The following is a 24,189-nucleotide window of genomic DNA, read 5'->3' as shown; positions in this document are numbered from 1 at the left end:
TAGCAGTAACTTAAAAAGGTAAGAGATGTTTCAACACGCAACGCTTTATTTTCTTAATTCATACAATTGTTTCATTTTCGTTACCATTTCGCATTACACATACATCTTAATGTTCCTATTAACTAGCCACTAACTAACAACCTTTGAACTAATTGAAAAACATGTAACATGTAACCAGGCTGCCATAGTGCGCCATCGGCCCCTCCGACCAACACTCACTCACACACTACATTCATACTAGGCAATGTGGGTGATGTGCCTTGCCCAAGGACACCATGACAGATACCTCTGGAGTGGTATATATTGCACAATTGGAATTTAATTGATTTTCCACAAAGGCATCTGCATAAAATAAAAACGTACATATATATATATATAATAATAAAAGAAATAATAATAAATATCAGGCTCTAAGTATAGATACATTTATTAACTCTAAAATTGAGAAAATAACCTCCATCCAATATTGTTTTGGCGTGGTGCATTACGTTTAATCTGATTGGTCGGCTATGATGTGATGCATTTGATTGTTGTCTGGTCATTTCATTTTTTGTAGTTTCACAATGTCCGTTGATCATTTTAAAACAAAAATAACAATAACTTAATAACGGTTGGGTGTAGAAACATAACAAATTACTTTACTTCTTTTAAAATGTATTTATGTACAAGTAAAATTGCTGATTTAGAAATATACTCAAAAAAAGTACAAGTACCCATAAAAGCAACTCAATTACAGTAACATGAGTACTTGTAATCCATTACTTTCACCTTTGACAGTCATTTGCATCAACTTTTAGCCTTCAAATACAAGTATAATATCCCTCTATACAGTATGTAGGGACACCATTTCTGAGATTTCAGCCAATCAGTGTTCACATGTTGTCATCACGTCAGGCACGTCTTTGTCATTTGAGTTGAGTATCCCTTTAAGGGCACAATAGCCAATCACATGGCAGCAACTTAACGCATTTAATCGGATAAACGTGGGTTAATGATACGCTGAAGCTCAAATTCATTTTAACATTATGCTTTATTTATGCCTTTTTTTAATATAAAATGCATGGTACTTTAAATCATATCCACCTTATTGCTGGGGCTACTACCGGTTTATTCAGAGTGCAACTACCTGCGCTGTAAATGCATAAAACACAAATAATTACATAGGATTTATCAAGTTGAGAAGACCACTCAACTCATTTGCTTATCACACACAAAACAACAAGTACACCATATGAGTCCCAGGCACTGGTATGTGTAAACCACGTATGTAAGCATACGCGGTTCCTAGGACCAGCGGGCTTGGCCCCCTAATAATAATAATAATAATAATAATAATACATTTTATTTGAACAACAGTGCCTTTCAGGTCACTTAACAGTACATGATAAAACCACAACAGCAGAGTATAAAACTACAATAATATTTAAGCTAAAACAGTATAAAAACAAAAGTAAAAGTGACGCTAAAACATAATACTATCTAATGAGCATGTAACGACGAGGTGACGTTACTTATGAACTGTTGTAATTTAAAAAACAGTCAATTGTAATACTGTGACAAACTGCAGTGCTTAATGAAATTAAGAGACACATTTTTGTTGTATTGGTTTAATTAATTTATTGGTCAAATGATGAAGCACATGGTTCAGGCCACAGGATTCATCTAGTGATAAACACAGAAAATACATTTCAGTTAATTGATAAATAACTTAGCAGTGACATGAAAGATAAAACAATTAAATATGTTCTGGTATTTTTGCATGTGATTGAAATGTGATCTTCAACAAAGCTTACCTGTGCATGCTCTCTTCCTCTTTCCTGAGGTGTTCGGGTAAAAGAATTCCCCGGGGCTTTTGGACACCTTTTTATAGTTCCAGGTGGGAGAGACCAAGCAGAGACTAGGAACAGGGGAGCTGGATGTGTGTAGCTCAATGTAAATATGTAGTTTAATAATTTAAGAGATGTAAATAAGATTAATGATATTAATACAGGGTTAGTGTTTGTGATAATGTCTGTTAGGAAGTGTTTGTGTAAATATTTATGTTGTACTTTTAATCTGCACATTATATGTCACCCCATGCTTGGTACAGGCTAATTAGTGGTACACCTGTATATAAGAACATTCATTCTGTTCAGTAGAGAGTGGAATGGAGGTTGAAGTACACTGTGCTTGTGGTGCAAACTAAAAAAAATAAACAGATAAAACTGATGCATCAAAACCTGGAGCCTGGTTTCCTCATTGACTGCCTCCACTGCTACGGTTGATCCTTGACAGAGCAGTTGTCTGCAGCAAACAGATACTCTGTCTGACAGGAAGCTGTGGTTTGTGGATGTGCCGTATGTGAAGGACGATGACGTTTGCTTTGCCTCAGTAAGATAGTTGTGTTGCAGACCAAACACTGTCACAGGTTTCAGAAACGCAAAACAGAGTCATTGTCGCATGACAGATTGTTTTTCAAGCTTGACCCCTGAAAAACGTGTGCATATAGATCACTGATTCATACTGTTCAATATATTGCTTGATAGGTTTTTCGGCACAGCCTTGCAGTTCTTGCTATGACTGTTTTATGCTAGTAAGACCGTCAGTCTTAATTATTTCTCTTTCTTCAGTGAATGTCGGCGCTGCTAGTGACTGCTGTGCTTCTGATGATAAGGCCAGGGAGGAGGTTAAAATCGTTCCAAGATATGGCACACATTTGGCATTGACTAGTTTCTGCTGCTCGAGGTCAAGACTCATGATTGGTAGAAAATGTTTTCATTCATCTGTTTTTGGATCTACTCTATTGCCCAGTGGTTCTCAAACGGTTCTGGCTCAAGTACCCATTTTTCTTTGTTATGAATCCATGCACCCCCTTTGTCCAACTTCAACATTCTGCTTAGAAAACTATTTATAGAGCATAATGATGGAATTAATGAGTGATAACACACATTAAAGAATCTCATTTTGTAAATTAGTGGAAAAAAAACAGTATTTTGTGCAGTGGTTCACAACCTTCTTTTGGATCGTGACCCCATTTTCATATCAATAATCTATTTATTATCTATTTTTTCTAGAATTAGTTTTAGATCGGTTTTTTTTAGCTCAGATTTTACATTTTTCTGCATTTTAGTTTTAGATTTATATCTCACAAAGTGAACAATTGTGTTTGGAAAAAAAAAATCAAAACATTTAAAAAAATCTATATTCATTTTTCCAAAATTAATATAGATATGTAGGCGGCAAGGTTGAAAAACATTTATTTAGTGGCTCCTGAATAGATTTATCTTTATAGTTTTTATCACTTCCAGTCATATCACGCCTGGGGTGGGACCAAGGCTGACACTATTCATTAATGTTCCTCTCTGTCTCTCTCTGCCACGATGTCACCACACAACCTGTGGTGACATTTTTGAGGCCCCGCTGTTTTAAAAGTTTCCCACCCCTGATGTATGCTATGCTCGAGTCACAGGAGCCTGGAAAATTCATTAAAAAAGTCTGATTTTCCTTATTTTGAAATTTATTTCAAATCTGTCTAAACATCGGTAAAGCAATGGATAGACATAATATAATGTTTTGTAAAAGTAAGACAGTTGGCAATACGAACCAAAGTCTTCAAACAGTGAGCATAAAGTCAGTGTCGGCACTTCTGACAGACAGCTCTGACTGACTAATTGTTTGTTCAGTGGAGTTAAACCCAGCAAACAAAAGGATTGTTTAACCCTCTCTGACTATATATGGTCTTTATACACAATGACATCTTCCTTCCCCACACAAGGAGTTTAGACAGTTTTTCATCACCATTTATGTAACGCTTTTCAGTCAAGTGCTATCAAAGCCACGCCCCGCTTTTCATTGGTAAGGCTCACGCCACATTTCTGGTGCATGAATCACCTTTTCAGGTATATGTGAGTGAACTCGATAATAGTCTCAACACAGGGATGTGACCTTTGCTTCATACTGTTGGAAGACACACCTTCAGAGAATGGAAGTGTGCAAAAACAACAGGCAAGCATGAGATTTAGTATTTAACGTCCTTTAAACTCAGTAGCCTGCAGTGGTTCTCAAACTTTTCAGCCCGTGACCCCCAAAATAAAGGTGCCAGGGGCCAGCGACCCCCACTGTACCTGAAGGTGGTTGAACACAGACATTAACATTCAAGAACAGTCAAGACAGGATGGGTGATTGTTCTATGAATCTGTGATAACCACATTTAGTTATATATTTGAATAATTTCCATTGTTATCCAGGAACTTTATTAATATTTGCGCCATATAGTATATAGTCATCTTAAAGATGTAAATACTTGTTTTAATGAAGAAAATAAAATGGGTTAAAAGTAACTAAAATGGTGGTGAAATGTTTTTTTAAAAACCACATAAATTGGTTAAAAGTTGAAAAGAGTGTCCAAAAACAGACTGGAAAAGTGTTAAAAAGGGTTCAAAGTGTCAATATCGGCTCAAAAGTGGCGGAAAAAATGGAACAAACATATATATTTGTCATGCACAAATAAAGCGCATGATAAATCGTGAATGTGGTTAGATTGGCTAAAATAAGCATGAAATATGGTGAAACTAGGTTTAAAGTGACAATAATCAGGTCAACAGGTTGTGGAAAGAGTTTAAAAGTGCTGAAAATGTATTGAAAGTGGAAACAAGTTGCAGAAAAGGCATTGAAATTTGATGGAGAAGAGGCAAAAATGGGATTCATGTAGCAAAAATGCATTAAAAGGAGCAAATATAATGGCAAGAAAAAGGGATTAAAATAGTTTAAAATCTGGCAAGTTTGGTGTAGTTGCAGAAAAAGGACAAAAACAAGCAAAATTTGGCTCAAATTGTGAAAAAAAAATTGGACCAAGTTTCCAAAGACCGTCTCCCACACAGTGAATACGGTCACACTTTTGCACTGAATCAAATGTAGACAAGTAAAGATGTGGTGACAAAATTGGAAGAGACATTTTTTCAAAATAAAACTACAAGATAATACATTGAAATATCATAAAATTTCCCTTTTGAAACATTTTTTTCTTTGCTGACTGGCCTGGTCCCGGTCCATGGGCCGGTGATTTGGGATCACAGGCTTATGGAATCTGGGGAGCACTGAACAGAATATTTGTAACAGATCAAAATAGTGTTTTGAGCCACAAAGTGTTTGTTAACTCCAGTGGTTACAGACAACATTGTTTTCCAAACCTTCGTGAGACACCAGGGGGGTATTTCAGATAACTCTGAGTATGTTTGGGCTCAAATAAGGGAAACACTGAGTTTCCGGTTGTATAAAGCGAGGCAAGTTCTACTCTAGTCTGAGTATGTCACCACATCTGTGAACTGAACCTGCTCGCTGGCAGATTTTGTATAAGAAACTTTATGTTACTGTCGTAACCCCGGTTCAATGAGTACAATGAGTGAGATGTGGGATGTGACCTCTGTCTACATTAATCAGAAGCACTCTATTTCACTATGCCAATCCTGATTGGCCGGTGAAGAGTGACAGTCTAGTATAGTACACAGTACTATTCAAAAACCTCTTCTCCTCTCAGCTATCTTGCATGTCTAGTTTTGACCAGTTTAACTGTGCATAGAAGGGATTTTCTTCTTTCCAGTCGACGGACGCTGGCAGGACTAATGCCTTGATTAAAACCACACCAGGTTTAGAAGTAGGAAAAACAGCTCCTACCTTGCTCTGCTTGGTGGCTGACTGCTGTATCCAACGCTGCCGATCCGGCGCACGCATTGGTCTCCAGCAGCCTCTCACTCCGGTGACAACCCTGCTGCTAGCTCCGTGCCGCAAGGCCGTGCTCACAGACCTAAGCACACCTAGCTGTCATCTCAGACCATGATCCTCGACTCCTCCAGGCTCCTGCGCATGTCGGTTTCTCCCTTGGGCCCTCATTGCGGTGTACGGCCCAGCTCTAGCTCCATACCGCGGTATTCGAGCTTCCACTCCCAGCAACCCAGCTGCCGATCAAAACCCAAAGCTGTCTCCGACGTCTTGGATGTTCCAGCTCACGTTGTCCTGCATCCCCGCTAGCACCTGTTAGCCACCACGTGGTAGCGCAAGCTAATCCACTGGTTCTTCTTGCCTGCATCATGCGGTAATGGAGGCCGAGACTCCAGGTTTTCAATCAATCAATCAATCAATCAATCTTTATTTGTATAGCGCCAAATCATAACCAATGGTATCTCAAGGCACTTTACAGTAGAGCAGTCTTAAGGACGGACTCTTCATTTTATGGATACACACATATGCATATATACGTATATACACATACATATGTATCCCACACCCAACATGAATTCATCATGGCGGCAAGGAAAACCTTCTGTTAAGCAGCAGGAACCTTGTGTGGATCCCATTCCTATGATGAACAGCCATCCACGTTATGCTGTGTTGGGTGTGTGCAGAGGAAAGGGTGGAGACAGAGCCGCTGAGTCTCTGTAACTCCACACTGAGGATCCCACGGACCTGCAAGACAAAAGCCAGAAGGAGTACAGGAGCAAACACACAAGGGAGTAAGCAGACATAGAGGGAGTGTTTGAAAGAGGAATGGGACCCTCTCCGGTCCCTCTCTAACCTAAATGACCTCTCTCTTAACGCCCTCTCCAACCTCTCTCCAACCGAGCATGCCAGACCCCCCCCCCCCGGCAGTCTATGCCTATTGCATCTTAATTATGAGCTATGAGCTGGTTCCTAACTAAAAGCTTTATCAAAGAGGAATGTTTTGAGCCTAACCTTAAAGGTAGAGAGGGTGTCTGCCCCCCGAACCGTGGTTGGTAGATGGTTCCAGAGAAGTGGGGCCTGATAACTGAAAGCTCTTCCTCCTATACTACTTTTAGAGACAAATGGAACAACGAGTAGTCCAGCATTTTGAGAGCGTAGTGTTCTGGGGGGATTGTATGGCACTACAAGCTCCTTGAGATAGACTGGTGCCTGTCCATTTAGGGCTTTATAAGTGAGAAGAAGAATCTTGAATTCTATTCTATATTTTATGGGAAGCCAATGCAGAGAGGCTAATACAGGAGTAATGTGATCTCTTCTCCTAGTTTTAGTCAGTACACGTGCTGCAGCATTTTGAACCAGCTGAAGTGTCTTAAGCGACTTGCTCGGGCAGCCTGCTAAAAGAGAATTACAATAATCCAGTCTAGAGGTAACAAAAGCATGGACTAGTTTTTCGGCGTCGCCCTGAGACAGGATAGATCTGATTTTAGCAATGTTACGGAGATGAAAGAAGGCAGTTCTTGAAGTTTGTTTTATGTGAGAGTTGAAGGATAAGTCCTGATCAAATAGAACCCCAAGGTTTCTAACAGTTGTGCTTTGTGCCAGAGTAATGCCATCTAGGGCAGTTAGGCTAGCAAAGGTTTCTCTAAGGTGTCGCGGGCCCAGTACAATGACCTCAGTCTTGTCTGAGTTGAGAAGAAGAAAATTTTGGTCCATCCAGGCCCTAATGTCCTTTAGACAGGCCTCAAGTTTAGATAGCTGATTTGTCTCACCTGACTTCATTGATACATACAGTTGGGTATCATCAGCATAGCAGTGGAAGTTAACAGAGTATTTTCTCATAACATTACCAAGGGGGATCATATAGATACAGAAGAGGATTGGACCTAGCACAGAGCCCTGAGGAACCCCGTAGCTTACTTTAGTGTACACAGAAGACTTATTATTCACGTGTACAAACTGGTACCTATCAGATAGGTAGGACTTAAACCAGTTTAGGGCAGTCCCTGTGATTCCAAGTAATTTCTCTAATCTCTCTAGTAGAATATAGTGATCTATAGTGTCAAAAGCTGCACTAAGATCTAATAAAACCAGCACTGAGAGTCGTCCTTCATCTGAAGCCCAGAGTAGATCATTAGTTACTTTAACTAAAGCAGTCTCTGTGCTGTGTTGAGCTCTAAAGCCTGACTGGAAGTCCTCGAACAGGCTGTTGTTTTGAAGAAATTCACAGAGCTGAGCTGCCACAACTTTCTCAAGAATCTTTGAAATAAAAGGAAGATTAGATATAGGCCTGTAGTTTGCTAAAGTGCTGGAATCAAGAGTAGGTTTTTTGAGAAGGGGTTTGATTACAGCTACTTTAAAGGACTGTGGCACGTAGCCTATTGATAGGGATATATTTATTGTCTCCAACAAAGATGGGCAGACTAGGGGAACAACTTCTTTAAACAGCTTAGTTGGGATCGGATCTGAAAGGCAGGTCGATGGTTTGGAGGATGAAATAATAGAGTTAAGTTCCTGAAGTCCTATATGTGTGAAACAGTTTAGGTTAGGCCTATTTACATTTAATGGTACAGCAGGCCCAGGTGAAGGCAGGGAGTGGCTAATTTTATCTCTAATCTTGTGAATTTTATCGTTAAAAAATGTCATAAAGTCCTCACAGCTGAGGGCTAGAGGAATCATGGGCTCAATAGAGCTCTGACTTTGTGTTAGCCTGGCTACAGTGCTGAAAAGGTACCTCGGATTATTTTTATTTTCTTCAATTAGTGAGGAGTAGTATGTAGATCGACTATGTCGTAAGGCTGTCATGTATTTACTATGGCTTTCTTGCCAAAGTATTCGTGACTCCTCTGTTTTATTGGAGCGCCACATTCTCTCTAATTTACGGGTTGTCTGTTTGAGTGTGTGAGTTTCAGAGCTAAACCACGGAGCTTTCCTCTGACGTTTAATAGTTTTTTCCCTCAATGGGGCAATTGAGTCCAAGGTGGATTTTAGTAGACTAGCAGAGCTATCGACAAGCAGATCCAGTTGAGAGGGGTTATAATTAATATCATAGTTATTTATTGGATGGTGCACTGAGTTTAAGGCAGCAGGAATGGCCTCTTTAAATTTAGCCACAGCACTGTTGGATAGATTTCTACTTGTAACTATTTTATTGCACAGTGCGAGATCCTCTAGGATAATGTTAAAAGATATTAAAAAGTGATCTGATAGCAGAGGATTTTCAGGGTAGACTTTTAGTTCATTAATATCAAGGCCATATGTTAGAACAAGATCAAGAGTATGATTTAAACGATGAGTAGCTTCATTAATAGTTTGAAAAAAGCCAACTGAGTCTATTAGGGACATAAAGGCTGAGCTCAGGCTATCACTATCTTTGTCCACATGGATATTAAAATCTCCTACTATCAGTATTTTATCAGAACTGAGGACTAAGTTTGATATAAACTCAGAGAATTCTGATAGAAATTCAGAATAAGGGCCTGGAGGACGGTAAATTATCGCAAATAAGACTGGCTGGCAGGTTTTTGATTCGATATGAGATAAATTTAGAACCAGGCTTTCAAAGGAAGTGTAACTGGCCTTTGGTTTAGGATAGATTAGGAGAGAGGAATGATAAATAGCTGCTACACCACCTCCACGGCCTATGTCTCGTGGCATATGAGTATTTAAATGACTGGGAGGAGTGGCTTCATTTAAACTAACATATTCATCTTGATACAGCCATGTTTCAGTTAAACAGAATAAATCAAAGTTATTTTCTGAGATAAGGTCATTTACTAGTAGAGATTTGGATCTCAGTGATCTAATATTTAATAGAGCACATCTAATGGTTTTATGTTTTGGTGTTTCTAGATTTGAGATTTTAATTTTTTTCAGATTTTTATAATTGATAGCTCTTTTATTTGATTTTATGTTAAAATCATTGTGAAATATGGGTCGGGGGACTGACACCGTCTCCATAAAATAATATTCATCACCATCACAACAGTTGTCATGGCGATGAACACAGCTATCCTGATAGCAATGGGAGGGAAACTGTCCTAAGGCAAGCGCAGAGGGGCGTGGAGGACTCCCCCTCTGTAACATGGTCTCATTCATGAGATGTCATAAATGTGCCATGTTTTCTGATAGTAGAGATGCTCCCTCCAAAGTAGGATGGATTCCATCTCTTCCTATCAGGTTCGGTTTTCCCCAGAAGGATCTCCAATTATCAATGAAGCCCACCTCGTTTTCTGGACACCACCTCGATAGCCAGCGGTTAAATGATGACATGCGGCTATACATGTCATCACTGGTCAGATTTGGTAAGGGACCAGAGAAAATTACGGAGTCCGACATTGTTTTAGCATAAGCACAAACTGATTCAATGTTCACTTTGGTTGCTTCCGACTGGCGACGTCGGGAGTCATTAGTGCCGACATGGAGGACTATCCTATCAAACTTACGATTACTCTTTGCCAGCAACTTTAGATTTGATTCTATGTCGCCCGCTCTGGCCCCTGGGATGCACCTCACGATGCCCGCTGACTTCGCTAGCTTCACGTTTCTCACTATGGAGTCGCCAATTATCAGAGTTTGTTCCCCGGTGAGTGTGTTGTCCTCACAGAGGGGGGAGAACCTGTTTGAGACGTGAACATGGTGGTGTCCCGAGCGGCTTTTTGACCTTCGACTATGCTTACCACGGACAGTAACCCACTCATTGCTGGCCGGGGGGGAGGCTAAGCTAGAGCTAGCACGGTCCGCACCGGCTAGGTCCTGCTTGCTAGCTTCTGTTTTGGTATCAGGGGTGCGGAACCGCTTCTCCAGATTGTTGATCCTCGCCTCCATATCTAACAGTACGCTACACTTTATGCAACTACCATTGTCCCTAAAGGAGGACGAGGAGTAACTAAACATCTGACACACCGGGCAGGAGAGCGGAGGGGAGGAGAGAGAAGCCATAGGTGCTAAATTTAAGCTAAGCTAAGCTAAGGACAAAAGGAAGTTTAAAGGAGATTGTACTGCCTATAAGAGGCGAGATTGCTTTTTACTTAACCTTCGTACGTTTAACTGTACGGTAAAAATTAAAACAAGTGTTTTCAAGGCTAAAATATCAATGACAACAAGTTTGATTAGAGTTAGCAGAACACAGTAGTAGAGCGCTGCAAACAGCGGTAGAGTGTAAACAGGAAATGATCGATACGTCACCACGATACGTCACCGTTTGTATAATAAACCTTGGGTTTCGACCTGGCTATGCCCACCTGAACACCAGTCAGTCATGGATTGTTCCTTCATTCCAAATCTGATCAAATAATTAGAGATACTCTAGAGCGCGAGAGGTGTTTCCGCCTAAGACGGGATATTCTGTCTTTTCCTGAGGAATATCTTTCGGAATGCTACTGCTTCTCAAGGAACACTTTATTTTCCTTGACACTCTTCTTCTCGGACCACACATTTGTAATGTCACACATGAGGGACCTGCGCTCACATCATTACAAATGTTGTGCTGCTTTAGGTTTGTTTTGCAAACGGTAGTTTTCTTTACAACATTGGGGGTGCAAAGCATTTAGGGAAAGGCACAGTATGTAGAGAGCAATCTAAAAACGAAGAACAATAAGTATGTAGCCTACAGAGGATGGGGGCAGTCAAATGTCATTTTCACCTTTTTTTTTAATTATGATATGATGATGATATGACAATTTAAAAAGTCAAATTAAAACCTAAATGCCTATGTGGTGAGATGATATGTATTACCGTTCCGAATGATGTTTTTTTTCAATTTTAGCTGCTGAAAAGTGTCAGATTGACTTTAAATGAACATAACATAATAATTTGAACCAGTTATTTATACATGTTTGATAGGATCAGTGATGAGCCGTGAGCACTAGGGTAGGGTAGGCAGGGCGTTCCAAATCGAGACCACCAATGTCAACACCAATGACATTTTCATATGTTTCTGCTGGCAAGTGTCAATTTAATTCAATTCAATTCAACTTTATTTGTATAGCGCAATTTATAACAAAGTCATCTCAATGCGCTTATCAAAATATAAAATTCATAATAAGAAATAAAAAACCCAACAAGATCCACATGAACAGGTATTTAGCCATCTAACAAAATCAACATTGTAAAACATCATTAAAGAAACATAAACAATTATTTAATATAGCCTCCATACTCTCCCAACAAAATATATCTCATTACACGGCAGTGCATTCGTTGTTTGTGTTGGAAACACAGAAACATGGAGAAAATGACAACAACAACAACTCAGAACAGCCTCAGTGAGGAGCATCCACAAAGTCAAGCCTTCCTTTTGTTCCATTCACTGTAGAAAGTATGAAACATTTTCTGACCTTACCTTTGCTGAAGGTCTGGTAGCTCAGAAAATAAGTTTCTTTATCGTCTCTAGCGCTGTCATCCGTCCTGTAGTGTTATCCCGCCCACTAGCTAGAGAACGTAGCAGCAGCGGTCACGTGATATCAATTCACTAATGCAGTGTGAACTTAAATATAGCATTTAGCATAACATGGTTGCCTTCAAAGGCAGCGTTGAGAGCTGCCTTTGGACCTAAGTGGTTTTCATCTCGGGGAACTGACTGCACATGCGCAAACACATATAAACACGCTGTGGGAACAGAGGCAGAGCAGCAATGTGCCTTTGAGAAGGGATGTGGCCTCCTCCTGCTTTACAGCGGTTAGGAAATTGCGAGGTTTGAATTTGGGCTTTGAAAAGCACAAAATACTGACACTTTCAAACTTATAGGTATTGAAGGCTATAAATTGAAAAATAAATAATTTATAATTATATTATAATTAAAACAAACAATCCAAATATCAATTCACCCTTGGGTAGGCACTGCCTACCTTGCCTACCCTGACTGCACGTCACTGGATTGGATCTTAAAGGCACACCGTGGACTTTTTGACCTAAAGAGTTGACCCATATGAGTTATTTGAAATTATTTTTCGGGCCAATATACAGCAATTGACAGTATCAATGCTCCGAGCGAGGCTCCTCCCTTGAAATACCTCCCATGTAAGTTTGGAGAGATGGACCGTCTTTGACCAGGTCATGTGACCTGGAGAATGCCTGGAGAACGTATCACTTTACAGCAGCCCATCCCTGCTTCGCTCCCCAGCCCGACTGACCCAGCCCTTAGAGCCAATCCTTATACCGAAGTTACAGGTCAACAACTAACTGTCTGCGTACACAATCAAAAGACAAGGGAGGCTGGCCCCACTGACTGTTTGTTGATTTTTGCGACAGTGCTGCAGAGCTTTCAGCCACTAGGGGCGCTTGACGTGAAAGTTACAGGCCTAGCACCCCTAGTGGCCAAAAGTTACACAGTGTGCCTTTAAGTTCACTGTTGAGTGTTTAAGTTACTGCATTCTAACTTACACATTTACTCGAGCAACAATCCCCTCCCAAGCCTGTATTCTCTCCTTGGCAGCTGCGACGGTGTTACCTTTTCCACTTAGAATAGGCTCATATTCCCCAAACACCTGCAAGAGAAGTTCGAGCTCCATCTGGGTGAAAAAGGTTGCTCTCTTCTGGCTTGTTGCCATGGTAGCTCGTGGTATCTTTGCTCCACTGATGATGGCTTTTACCACGCTCGTGCACGTAAGGAACTCAAGGATTAAATACTCAGAGTTGGTTGACCCACTTCATACCAGCTGTGATGGAATTGGATACTCAAGAGTTTCCTATCGTGGGGTATGTTAATTCAGAGTTTATGGATAGGCTATAGTTTGTTGAACCTCCTTTCTGAAATACCCCCCAAAGCAGATCTGGAAAATAATCATAATGGAAGATTAATGAGGTATCCTTCATGGCTGTGATGGTGGACGAGAGGACAGATGCTAAAGACAGCAGAGCGCACCATGGGTACAATACTCCCCACCCTCTAAGACATCTTCACAAGGAGGAGCACAACCAGGGCAAAGAGGATCATAAGTGATCCCCACCATCAGGGTAACGGACTGTTTATGTTTCTACCTTCTGGCAGGCGCGTTCAACACATCACGGTGAACACAGAAAGACTCAGGCAGAGCTTCTTTCCTCATGCTGTCCGGATTGTTTACTCCACTCTCCCCAGTTAAAAACATAAATCTGCACATTGCACTTTGACACCTCTGAACACTGAACTCTGAAATTTCTATATTTTGTAGATTCAATAATCCTTTTTTTAATTATTATTTTACATTGCTATTTTACTAGACCCTGGTTACTTTGCATACTTTACACGTTGACACTTTGCACTGTTTACAGTATTCTATTTTGTATTTTAATGTTTTGTGCATGAATCAAATAACTCCTTTTTATCTTGTATTGTGTTTTACTTTGCTGTATATATGTGTATTACTAAATTGAGTGCTTATTGTTGCTGCTTTACATTTCACTACACATCTGTATGAGTATGTGACAAAAAAAATCTTGAATCTATGCAGCGCAATTGCTCAAATTTGATTTGTAGTAGAGCTGAATGCAATGTACGCTCATGACAGATTTGAAGGGTAAACACAACACAAGCAAAATAAATAGGAATAATCACATCCTTATGTTCATAGTAGCTTAGCCACTGATTACATTTGAACAGTATGAAAGAATGTGATTTTAGATGTTAAAACAGAGAAAACAATGCTGTTTAATGAGGGTAAAAGCTGTCTGTGATGGGTTTTTTTTTTCAAAGACAAGTCCACAGCAAGGATTTCTCCGTTGTCCCCAGCAACAATCTGCTGCAAATAGACATTTCAGGCACTTGACACAACCTCGCATCAGATCCTCAATCAAGAGCTAGATCCATCCTTGAATCTGGCACTTGACACATCCTTTGGACTTTGTTTAGTTGGTACTTCAAAATAAAATTGCACCAGGTTTTGATTGTGTCAAAGGATGGCTCAGATGTTGACCGCACTCTTTAAATAAATCACTAACACAGCAATTGTATCAAGTATCAAAAAGTGATTATATTCCTCCGATGTGTCATACCTGCAGGTGTTTTTGATGCAGCGATTGTTTTTATTCCACATAGCCCCAACAGACATTTTCTGTAATCAATTAAAATAACGGAACACCAGTTGATCTTTCATCTGTACATTTATTTCCAAAAGGCTGCATATACATTTGCAAATTCTACTGTACAGAAAACATCCAAAATGTCCATAATTATAGTTACAGTTTACCACAAAGCTGCCCTGGCGTTACCAAACGTAGAAGTTCAGCACTAGAAAAGCTCTGCAGCCTATTTAATATTATAATCTTAAATACTTTTCAACTAATACCTTTAAATGTATGTCAGTGTGATTAATTGTTAGGTTTTTTTGTTTTTCTTCCACCCGGCTCCATCTGTAGTTTACAACATTCACCATTTACAGTTGTTAAACAAGGCACAAGAATAGTGATATGAAGCCCAAGGCCATGCGTGAAGCTGATGAGAGCACAGGAGAAACTCAGGTGACGTTGTTACTGTTCCGTCTCATCAAACAGGGTTAGCCTTAGAAAAAAAGCTCAACACATTGGGACAGTAACTATGTTTGTGTGTGTGTGTAAGAGAGACGTTACCACTAAACACATGAGTTTCCCACACGCTAATGAGATACACTATAGAACAAACTCATGGAGAATGCGCTTTCGTTTTCAAAACACTGTTTTGCGACACAGAAACAAAAATCCAACCAGAAAAGCTATTACAAACACAAACGGGGATGAATCTTCAAACCAGGGGTGGACTGGCCATCTGGCATACTGGGCATAGTCCCGGTGGGTCATTGACCCAAAGTGGGCCAGTTCGCTCCGGTCCGCTATGTTTCTTTTTTAATGATTATTTTGACATTACCCATCAGACGGCTTATGTGGGGTGGTGCAAGTTACTTCATTTTCTAAATTCCCTCCAATGCGAGTCACAAAAGTTGAATGACAGGTGGCAACAACATGGCAAAAGGAGAGTGAAAAATGTCAAAATTGCGCAAAACGCAGTCAAGAGTGCCATATAATTGGGCAAAAAAGGAGGAAACTGGTGGTATACAGTGGGAAAAGGTAGTTTAAATGGGCAAAATGTGGCAAACAATAGTAAAAAAAAGGGCAAAAATGTGAAAAAAAGAGGTAAATGTAAGGAAGAAAAAAATAAACAAATTGTATTTATTGGGAAAAAGGTAGTATTTTACAATGAAAAGTGGCAAAAAGGATTAAAGAAAGGACAAAAATTGCATTAAAGTGTCAAAATGAGACAATGAAAATAGACAAAAAAAGCCAAAGAAAAAGGAAAAAAAACAGGTAAAAAAGTTCCCCCTTTTAAGGTTTTCTGTGGAAAAAATCAATAGAATTAAGACATATAGAGCTACATGTTGAGGTTTCTACATGCACTGAAAATGTACAGTGGGCTGGTCTGGACAAAAAATGCCAGAGTTTAATTTTTGTCCCAGTCCACCCCTGCTTCAAACTCTCCACTGAAGCTGAAAACACAAAAGGAGAAGTGTGTACTTTGATTAGGAATGCATAGAGAAGAAGATGCAGTAAAATATCCCCAAACACAGGTCACAGTTACAGTATGAGGTCGAGAATACTCATGGGGATGCACTCGAAAACAAGAGCTCTCCCAAAACAGCAGAAAACAGAAAGGTTTCTATGGTTAGGGTTTCTTTTTTTCCCCTCTCCAGCAGGCTTTTGTTATGAAACTGGAACCAACAACAGAGTAAAACTTCACGTGGCTCCAAGAAAATGTGAAATCTTCTTAGAAGGTTGAAATATAACCGTAGAATCACAACTCGGTCAAAGTTATTTGTGATGAACAACATACACATGATGAACGATGACTGAAGTAAAGACCAGCTCAAGTTGTAGGACACATCAAGCTTGCACTTTTATTTTGTAGCTCAGTTGCACATTTCACTCTATAGCTGATTGCTCTCACAATAGAACCAAGGGATTCATGGGGAAAGAAAATAGTTTTCAGAACATAATTGAGTCTTAAATACATTTTTTTCATTTATTAAAAATTTCCATGATATATTTGAGAAAAAAATTCACTCTCGGGGCCTGATTTACCCAAGTAGAACTCAAATAAAGCACTACATTGGGTGCACACATAAAGATCGCCTTATTTAAACAAGGGTTTAGCAAGAGTTATGGTGTTCAACATGTAGAATAAGTGAGAGCAGTGAGTCGCAACCACAAGATAAAATATTAGAGGTGTTAATGATGGAGGTGAATCAACATATTGTTGAATCACAGGAAACCAATGTGAATCTCGGCAGGACAGACACCACATGAGAAAATAAATGGTGTGGAGAAGACAAGAAGAGCAGCGGAGTCAAGAAAAATTGATGTATAGAATAAGTACAAAGGAAAAAAAATAGCTAATAAGAAATGTTTACATTATTTTTTGATTATTTTTCTTTTTTATTACAAATGCTGACTTAGCAGAATTGATCTATCCTCTCCGTCTCCTTCTCCAACAATAACTGCAGCCATCTGTGAGTAAAGCTGAGACAGTTAATACTTGCCTGTCAAACCAGGTACAGTAAACAATAACACAGCCACTGCCATCAGCTCCAGATCTGCTAAATCACGTAGATTGGTTTGAATCTCCTGCTCTTGATATTTTACATATAGAAGCAAACGCACTAAATCCACCGCTCGTGTTGTTTCACACGCTTGACCGATGCAATTTCAGGGCGTATGGTTAGTAGCACATTTTTAGGAAATCAGACCCTTATGCTTTATGAAATACAAGAAAAAAGTAACAGAAACAAAAAAGAATAAATGAACATATGTTAAGAATGTCACAAACACACTTTTTTTGGTCTGGTACCCAGGGGGGCTCCTAGGGGGCCTGCTTGATGCTCACCGAGGAATGCATGGATTAAGTGACATTTTAAATTTTTTAAATTTTTTTTTAACTTTAATTTAAACAGAAAAATAAATAGAAGCGACACAATACGTCTGTTCTTTAAAGCCTCAAAGAAAATGAAGCTTTTCAATGAATTGACCAAAAACTGACGAATGTACAAATATCAGCTTTTCCTGCATTGAAAACCCAACATGAGAAGAAATGAGAAGTAATCACCAGTTACTATTTTAAAACACTTAAAATTCTGTTAATTGTTTTTAAAATAAAATTGGTTAAAAAATATATCCTTTTTTTTTTTTTTTTAAAGCCAAACAAATCATCAAGTATTGATTATTTTTAAGACTTTTATTTGTACACTTCACATCAAACAAAGTGTTAAAATAATAAAACAATGAAGGTCCAGTTAATATCTCTGATGGATTGACTGCTCTCATGTGTATGAAATGTTTACTAGTTCCGTCTACACATTAAAAGCTGTCTGAACTTTCCTCTGTTTTCTTTCGTTTTATTTCTCCCACCAGGGTTGGGTTCAATTACATTTTTTAATTACAATTACATCTTCAACAATTATCCATGTTTGAATACAACTCAACTATGATTACGGTGACCAACATTTTTTCCAATCATAATTATAATTAAAATTACAATTATGTTCCCCCTCAAAGTCAATTACAATTACATTCTGAATTACTGAAGTTCAATTGCAATTAATCACACTATTAAATTTTTTTTTATAAAAGGATCCTCAAGAGAACTGAGATGTAAAAATAATATGAAACACATTTTTAATAATTGTTAACCCCGTCTGTGTAAACTATAGAACCATAACATGGTTCCACATGTTTGCATTTAATGAAATTGTAATTGACAGTTTTTTTTCATAGAATTTCCATTAAAATTACAAAGTGAATTATCTGAACTCAATTCAAATTCAATTATGATTACAAGAGAAAAATATATTTTCAATTACAACTATATTATAATTGTAATCAATTATGAATTAAGCAATTACAATTATAATTAAGCCAACCCTGGCATTCCAATATTTGATTTATTGCGCACACCTATGCGTACCCCTGCACATACAGTACATCTTCATATCCACATGTACACTCCTAATGTTAAGATAATGAAAGTTTGATTAGGCCCATATGAGGAGGTCATGCTTATATCTAAAGTAGCGCCTCCATGAATAAGGTGGATACAGTAGAAAAATGACACTAGCAATAGTTTTTATGTTGACATTTATCTGTGGATCTCACAAATCTGATGTCCATCTTTTCTTTCTGTCCGTCGCTCGGCTGCAGCTTTGCACTTGTCACGGAGTCAATGAGTTGTCACTGAGTTTCATCCCCTCTGGTTGAGAGTAAATTAACAGCGCTCTCTGTGCAATTTCTCATTTCCTCAAAACACCTCAAAGGACGCTTTTCACCCACGGCGGCTGACGGAGGAGGAAATCCCAGCCGTGCACATACTGTACCTCGTAACCTTGCGGAAGGAGCTATTTCATGGACTGGTGCCATAAGGAGCACATGAGAGAACAGGATTTAATTTGCTGTCGTCACCCAGAATGGACCTCTCTGCCAGAGATTTACTGAGATCTGAAGCAGGAGATCCACTCAGCAGTGGGCGATTGGAAGCAGTATTTGAGATGAGGTTTTTGAAACATCTGCTGCAGTTTTTGAAGAAAAAAACAACAACAACAACCAAACAAACAAAAAACAAACAAATTGTGATTATGAGGATGTGAAATGGAGATTAGAACAAGAAATGAGGCTGGAGCTGATGTTACTTTGCACAGTGTGTTGTTCCTGTGGGTGTTGACCTACAAAATAAGAGACATTTCTAGCAATCCAAACAAAATGGAGATTTAGGATTCAAAAGTGGTAAAATAATGTCTAAACCCCAAGTACACAAAACCGGTTTTAAAATATTAAGTCCACAAAATGAGGAAATGTAAAATACTGTGAAATCTAACAACAGTTTGGCAACAAACTCAACACAAAGTCCAGCTTTTGGCTTTTATCTTTTTTTTATATCTGCACGCTCTTATTCAGTTTTTCCAGTTTGTCACTCACTATCTCCCATGTTCAGAGGTTCCTTCACACCATGTAAACAGATTGTCCCCCTTTCTGTATTTCCCCACACAGACACCAACCCACACATGTAAGCCCGTGTGCACATGACCTGTGCAGCTCAGAAACGTCAACGTCCGAGTGTGTGTGTGTGTGTGTGTGTGTGGAGGGGTAAGAGGGGGTGGGCGTGTGTGTCGGGGGCTGATATGATGTTTGTGTGACTGCTGTGCATGGTGTGAGTTGAATGATAAGACTCAGCTCCCCTGTGGTGTCGGCCGGGAATAAGTGACTGTTGATAGCTGAGTCTATTACAAAATACGTTCTGAAAACTAAAATTGTTAGTATACAACCCAAAACTGGGACTTTATTTATCTGTTTATTTATCTTTTTCATAACAATTGAACTCTGGGATTTTTTAAACCTAAGTACATTTTGAGACGAATGGCTTTGAAATTCCCGCAGCTTACCTTTAGTGTATAAAATAGGACAATTTATATATCTTTACGAGCCTTTGATCAGAGTATTTAAAGGGTTGGGATCCGATAATGATATCCGACATGGGTCCAATATGAGCAAAATAAATAAAACAGGTATTGGATTTAATTGTTTTTATTGGTTGTATTGAGGTTATTTTTCAGTCTTTTAATTTATTCTATTTATTATTTTATTATATTCATTTGTAGATCATTCTTATGTTTAAGGTTAAAACCCATTAGTTAATAATAAATGGGTCAGTCTTCCTTCATACCTACTGTCGTTGACTACTGCTGATTAATATCACATGATCAAACCTTTTCCAATGTTCCGTAACCATGAAACAAGCAATAAAAGCCTGTTTGATTCGATATCGTCTCTGAACAATATCGGCGTATACACAAGGTGGCAATATTGATATCGTATCGGAAGTTAAAAAGTTGCATCGGGACTCCTGTATTATGCTGCGTTCACACCGAATGCGTCTGCTGCGGCACCGGAGGCGTCTGCCGCATGAAAGGTTTTGCAGGATCAAAAAATGTCCCCATTTGTTTCATATGCACGTTTGAAGCAAAGCTCCGCCCACCAGCGTCACATCCAACTCAGTGAGTTTCACTGCCTGCTGAAGCGAGGAGCTACGCTCCTTTTTCTCCTCTCACAAACGTAAACCACCAGTGAAAAAAGCCGGTGTGATGCTAATGCTATCCTAGCTCAGAGCTCCAGAGAGAACGTTTACCTGCTACTACCACCTCCTCACTGATTCTCCTCCACGCCAAATCCTTCCTATTCCGGTCCTGGTTATAAAGGCCGTGTCATACAGCTCCAGGTGGTCACACACAGCTTCTACTCCATGGTTGAATGGGTGAACAGACCGGTGTCCGTGTTAACGGCCTGACGTCATCGTCAACAAAGACTCTGATTGGCTTTCGTCATGCGAAACAGTCGAAGGAGTTGAATATTTTCAACTCTTGCGAATGTGCGAATGGCAAAAAATCAGGAGCGTTCTCGCACGACCAACGCTCTTGACCTGCGGATACGACCGCACCCCCACACAGGAAAGACTTCGCCTCTGGGCCGCATCTATTCATTGACTTTGTATGTAATCCGGTCGCACAAACATTTTGTGATGCATTCAGTGTGAACGCAGCATTAGTTTATGATGTAAGGTGATAGCATTGTACAGGTGAGTATGACGCGTGTTCACATGTGCACATACATGTTTTAGAAAACATTTTCCACTACTTTTAATAATTTTGATAAAAAATGATATGGATGTGAAATGTGTTTAAAGAATAGCTGAACATATTGTATATTTAGTGGCATTTCAAACAAACAGGAAGTGACAACACAGGGACTTTTCATTGCCAATCACAGGCTTGTTCTGATTGAGTGATGAGCATGGCAGGAAGGGACAGACACACACCTTTGAAATAATTCATAAGGTGCTAAATATTAGAAACACCCTCATGCACTGACCATCTCTCACAGTCTAAAGTCAACCTGAGCGCAATTTATAACCAATGCACCAAAACAACTGGGCGTGTCTTAAAAAGGCCAATCAGCTTACAGCTACAGTCGATGCTCAGAAATACTGTTAATATGTTTTTTTTTTTTTTTTTTTAATGAAGTTATTTTTTTATGCCTGTGTTCAATGCGCTTGGTCAAAAACGATCAGGCATAACCTTATGACCTGCCCAATAATGCAAAAATCCGTCTTTAACAACTGAAATATCACAAGTCAATCTGAAATCATAACACATAAGCCTTTGTTTTCACTGCGCATCCATGAGCCTCGATACTAGCATAGTTCAGCTCCTTCTTTGGACACTTTTTGATTGATACTAACCAGGAACACCAGACAACAGCAGTAGCTTTGAGGTGTTTCTATACAGTTGTGCAGACATCACAGTTTGGCCCTAATTGAAATTCTTACTTAAAATAATTCATTGACTTAAGGCTAAAGCCAGGATGCATCCTGGACAGTTCATCTCAGAATCAACACAAGACAACAGAAGCTGCGTTTCCATTACCCTTGGAAATGAGCAAAATCTGAATAGGGCAATAAAAACTGGTCTTGGAAACTGTAATGGTAATGGAATTTCAGACGTTTCGATATTGAAATGAGTCGCAAAAACGCTATGGAAACACCTTTTCAGCAAAAACACGTCACAGAACGTGACGTACCTGGTCACATGACCATTTCTCTACGAGAAAACATTTTCATTTGCAGAAATCTGTAATGGAAACACAGCTAGCGTGGCCCTGACAAAGAGATAATCACTGGTGTCCGCTTCGTCTATTCGGTACCATGATGTACTGGCTGATTGGTAATGCCCAGTTTGGCCAAAGTTTTTGTAGAGAATATGCATTTTCCTTGAAATAAAGATCTCTTGTGGTCAAAGGGGCAAAGAAAAGCACAAAGAAACTCGCCCGTGTTCCACTCACATGTGGAGCTGAAAGCAAAACAAAGCAGCCTAAACCCAGTAAAAATGTCCAGATGAGTTACAGTAATGAGCGAAAAGGCAGAAATCAATTTACACTCCATCCTCTGAAGGATTCCCAGAAATCAGAGGTGGGTCCACAGCAGGCGCCGACAACATGACCCGTAGCCATTGGTCAGCACGTTGACCCCCACCACCTTCTGCTTACGGATAGCCTCGTGATCTCCCACAGCGTCTGTCTGTCCATCACTGGCTGTGTCAGTACACGGACGGTCTCAGTCTGTCAGTCCGGACGTTCAGACTCAGCCCGTGTACTCGGGCGCGACGTCCTCCGCCTGGAGCTCAGGCTCGTCCTCGTCCCTCGGGGAGCTTCTGGAGTGAATCTTTCCAATTTCCTCCAGCGCGCTGGCGAGAGAGTCGAGGTCAGCCGAGTCCTGGTGACGAGCCTCCCACAGGCTGAGGATGACCGCGGACGGACTGTGCTGCTTTGCAAAGTAGCCCAGGTTCCTGTGGAGAGGCACAGCAGGAGGATGACATTTCTTTGGTGCTGATTTATGCATTCATGGTAGAAAAGTCAGGATACATTCCTTTGTGAACCGTTTCAACCTCACCGACAGTGCTGCAAAGGTTGTGTGTTCTAAAGGAGGTGGTGGACACTATTTTGTTAACTCTTTATGGTCCTGGTCAACACTTTGGTTTAACTCATTCAAGATCCTTTACAAGAGTAGACATTTGTCAATTTGTGTCGTGATGCTGTACAGCCAGATTTGATCTAATGCAGAGATGCACAACTTTTGATTTTCTGTGTTTTTAGTGCCATATAGTCTTTTTTATTATGAATTTGGCTGTATCCGAATAGTCCTTCCTATCTCCTTTCCTATCCACTTATCCTTAACCCGATGGGTTAAGGAAAGGTGTTAGGAGACTTCCAAAAGGAGTTAGGAAAAGGCGTTCACATTTCACATAATTTTATAATATAAATTTACGCTGATATAATCTCAAATATCACAAGGTTTGAATTTACATGTAAATGAAAGGAAAAGACGCTACCAGGCTACAAGGAAAAGTGAAACTAAAAGAACGCCACATTGAGAATGGTTGCTCACACTCACCTTCCACTCAGAAATCAATATTAATCCAAAATAAGTTTGATCTTATGAAATTGTTACATTTATTCAAGATATAGGCCTACGTAATGTTGTAGGCAAACACATGTACAACTGCACAAAGCATTCCTAGGTGAATGAAATATGTTGAATAAAACATAATGTGGCTAAAAATGTCTCCGATCCCTTTTTCTTCAAAGATAGAACTCATTGGTTATAATCTGAGAATATAGCTGCATATCATAAAATATGGGTTTTAGATTATTTAAAGTTGTTCAAGGCGTATTTTTACATTGGCAATTTATATAATCTGTGTCCTTTTTCAGGCTTTGTGAGTTTCCATGAGCCCTCGGATGAGCATTTCCCTATAAATGTTGTCGCTGCAAGGAATTGTGGGTCAGCATTATGTGGTCTCCTTTGGTAAAGGATGTATCAGTGTTTCCTAGGCTTAAGGAGGATATAAAGGAATCATTGAACCTCCTTTCCTTAGCTTTTTTTGTAGTGTCATTTCCTATGTTTCTGGGTTTTTTTTAAAATGTATTTTAAAAATCTAGTTGTGGGTTATC

At 39.5% G+C, this 24,189-nt stretch overlaps 1 protein-coding gene across 2 annotated transcripts in view; it reads right to left on the bottom strand.

Annotated features, from left to right (window-relative positions):
• Positions 1-20,971: 20,971 nt before the first annotated feature.
• Positions 20,972-24,189, bottom strand: part of unc5db (unc-5 netrin receptor Db) — a 290,269-nt gene continuing 287,051 nt past the window's right edge. For both annotated transcript variants that reach the window (XM_028458242.1, XM_028458243.1), the window contains one exon: positions 20,972-23,024. In XM_028458242.1, the coding sequence (XP_028314043.1) occupies positions 22,820-23,024 (205 nt within the window). In that variant the 3' untranslated portion in view covers positions 20,972-22,819. The remainder of the gene's footprint in view (positions 23,025-24,189) is intronic.

Source organism: Gouania willdenowi, chromosome 9 (assembly GCF_900634775.1).
Source record: "Gouania willdenowi chromosome 9, fGouWil2.1, whole genome shotgun sequence".
NCBI classification, from domain to species: Eukaryota; Metazoa; Chordata; class Actinopteri; order Blenniiformes; family Gobiesocidae; genus Gouania; species Gouania willdenowi.
Note: the sequence above shows the minus strand (reverse complement) of the source record. Positions and strands in the feature narration are given on the sequence as shown.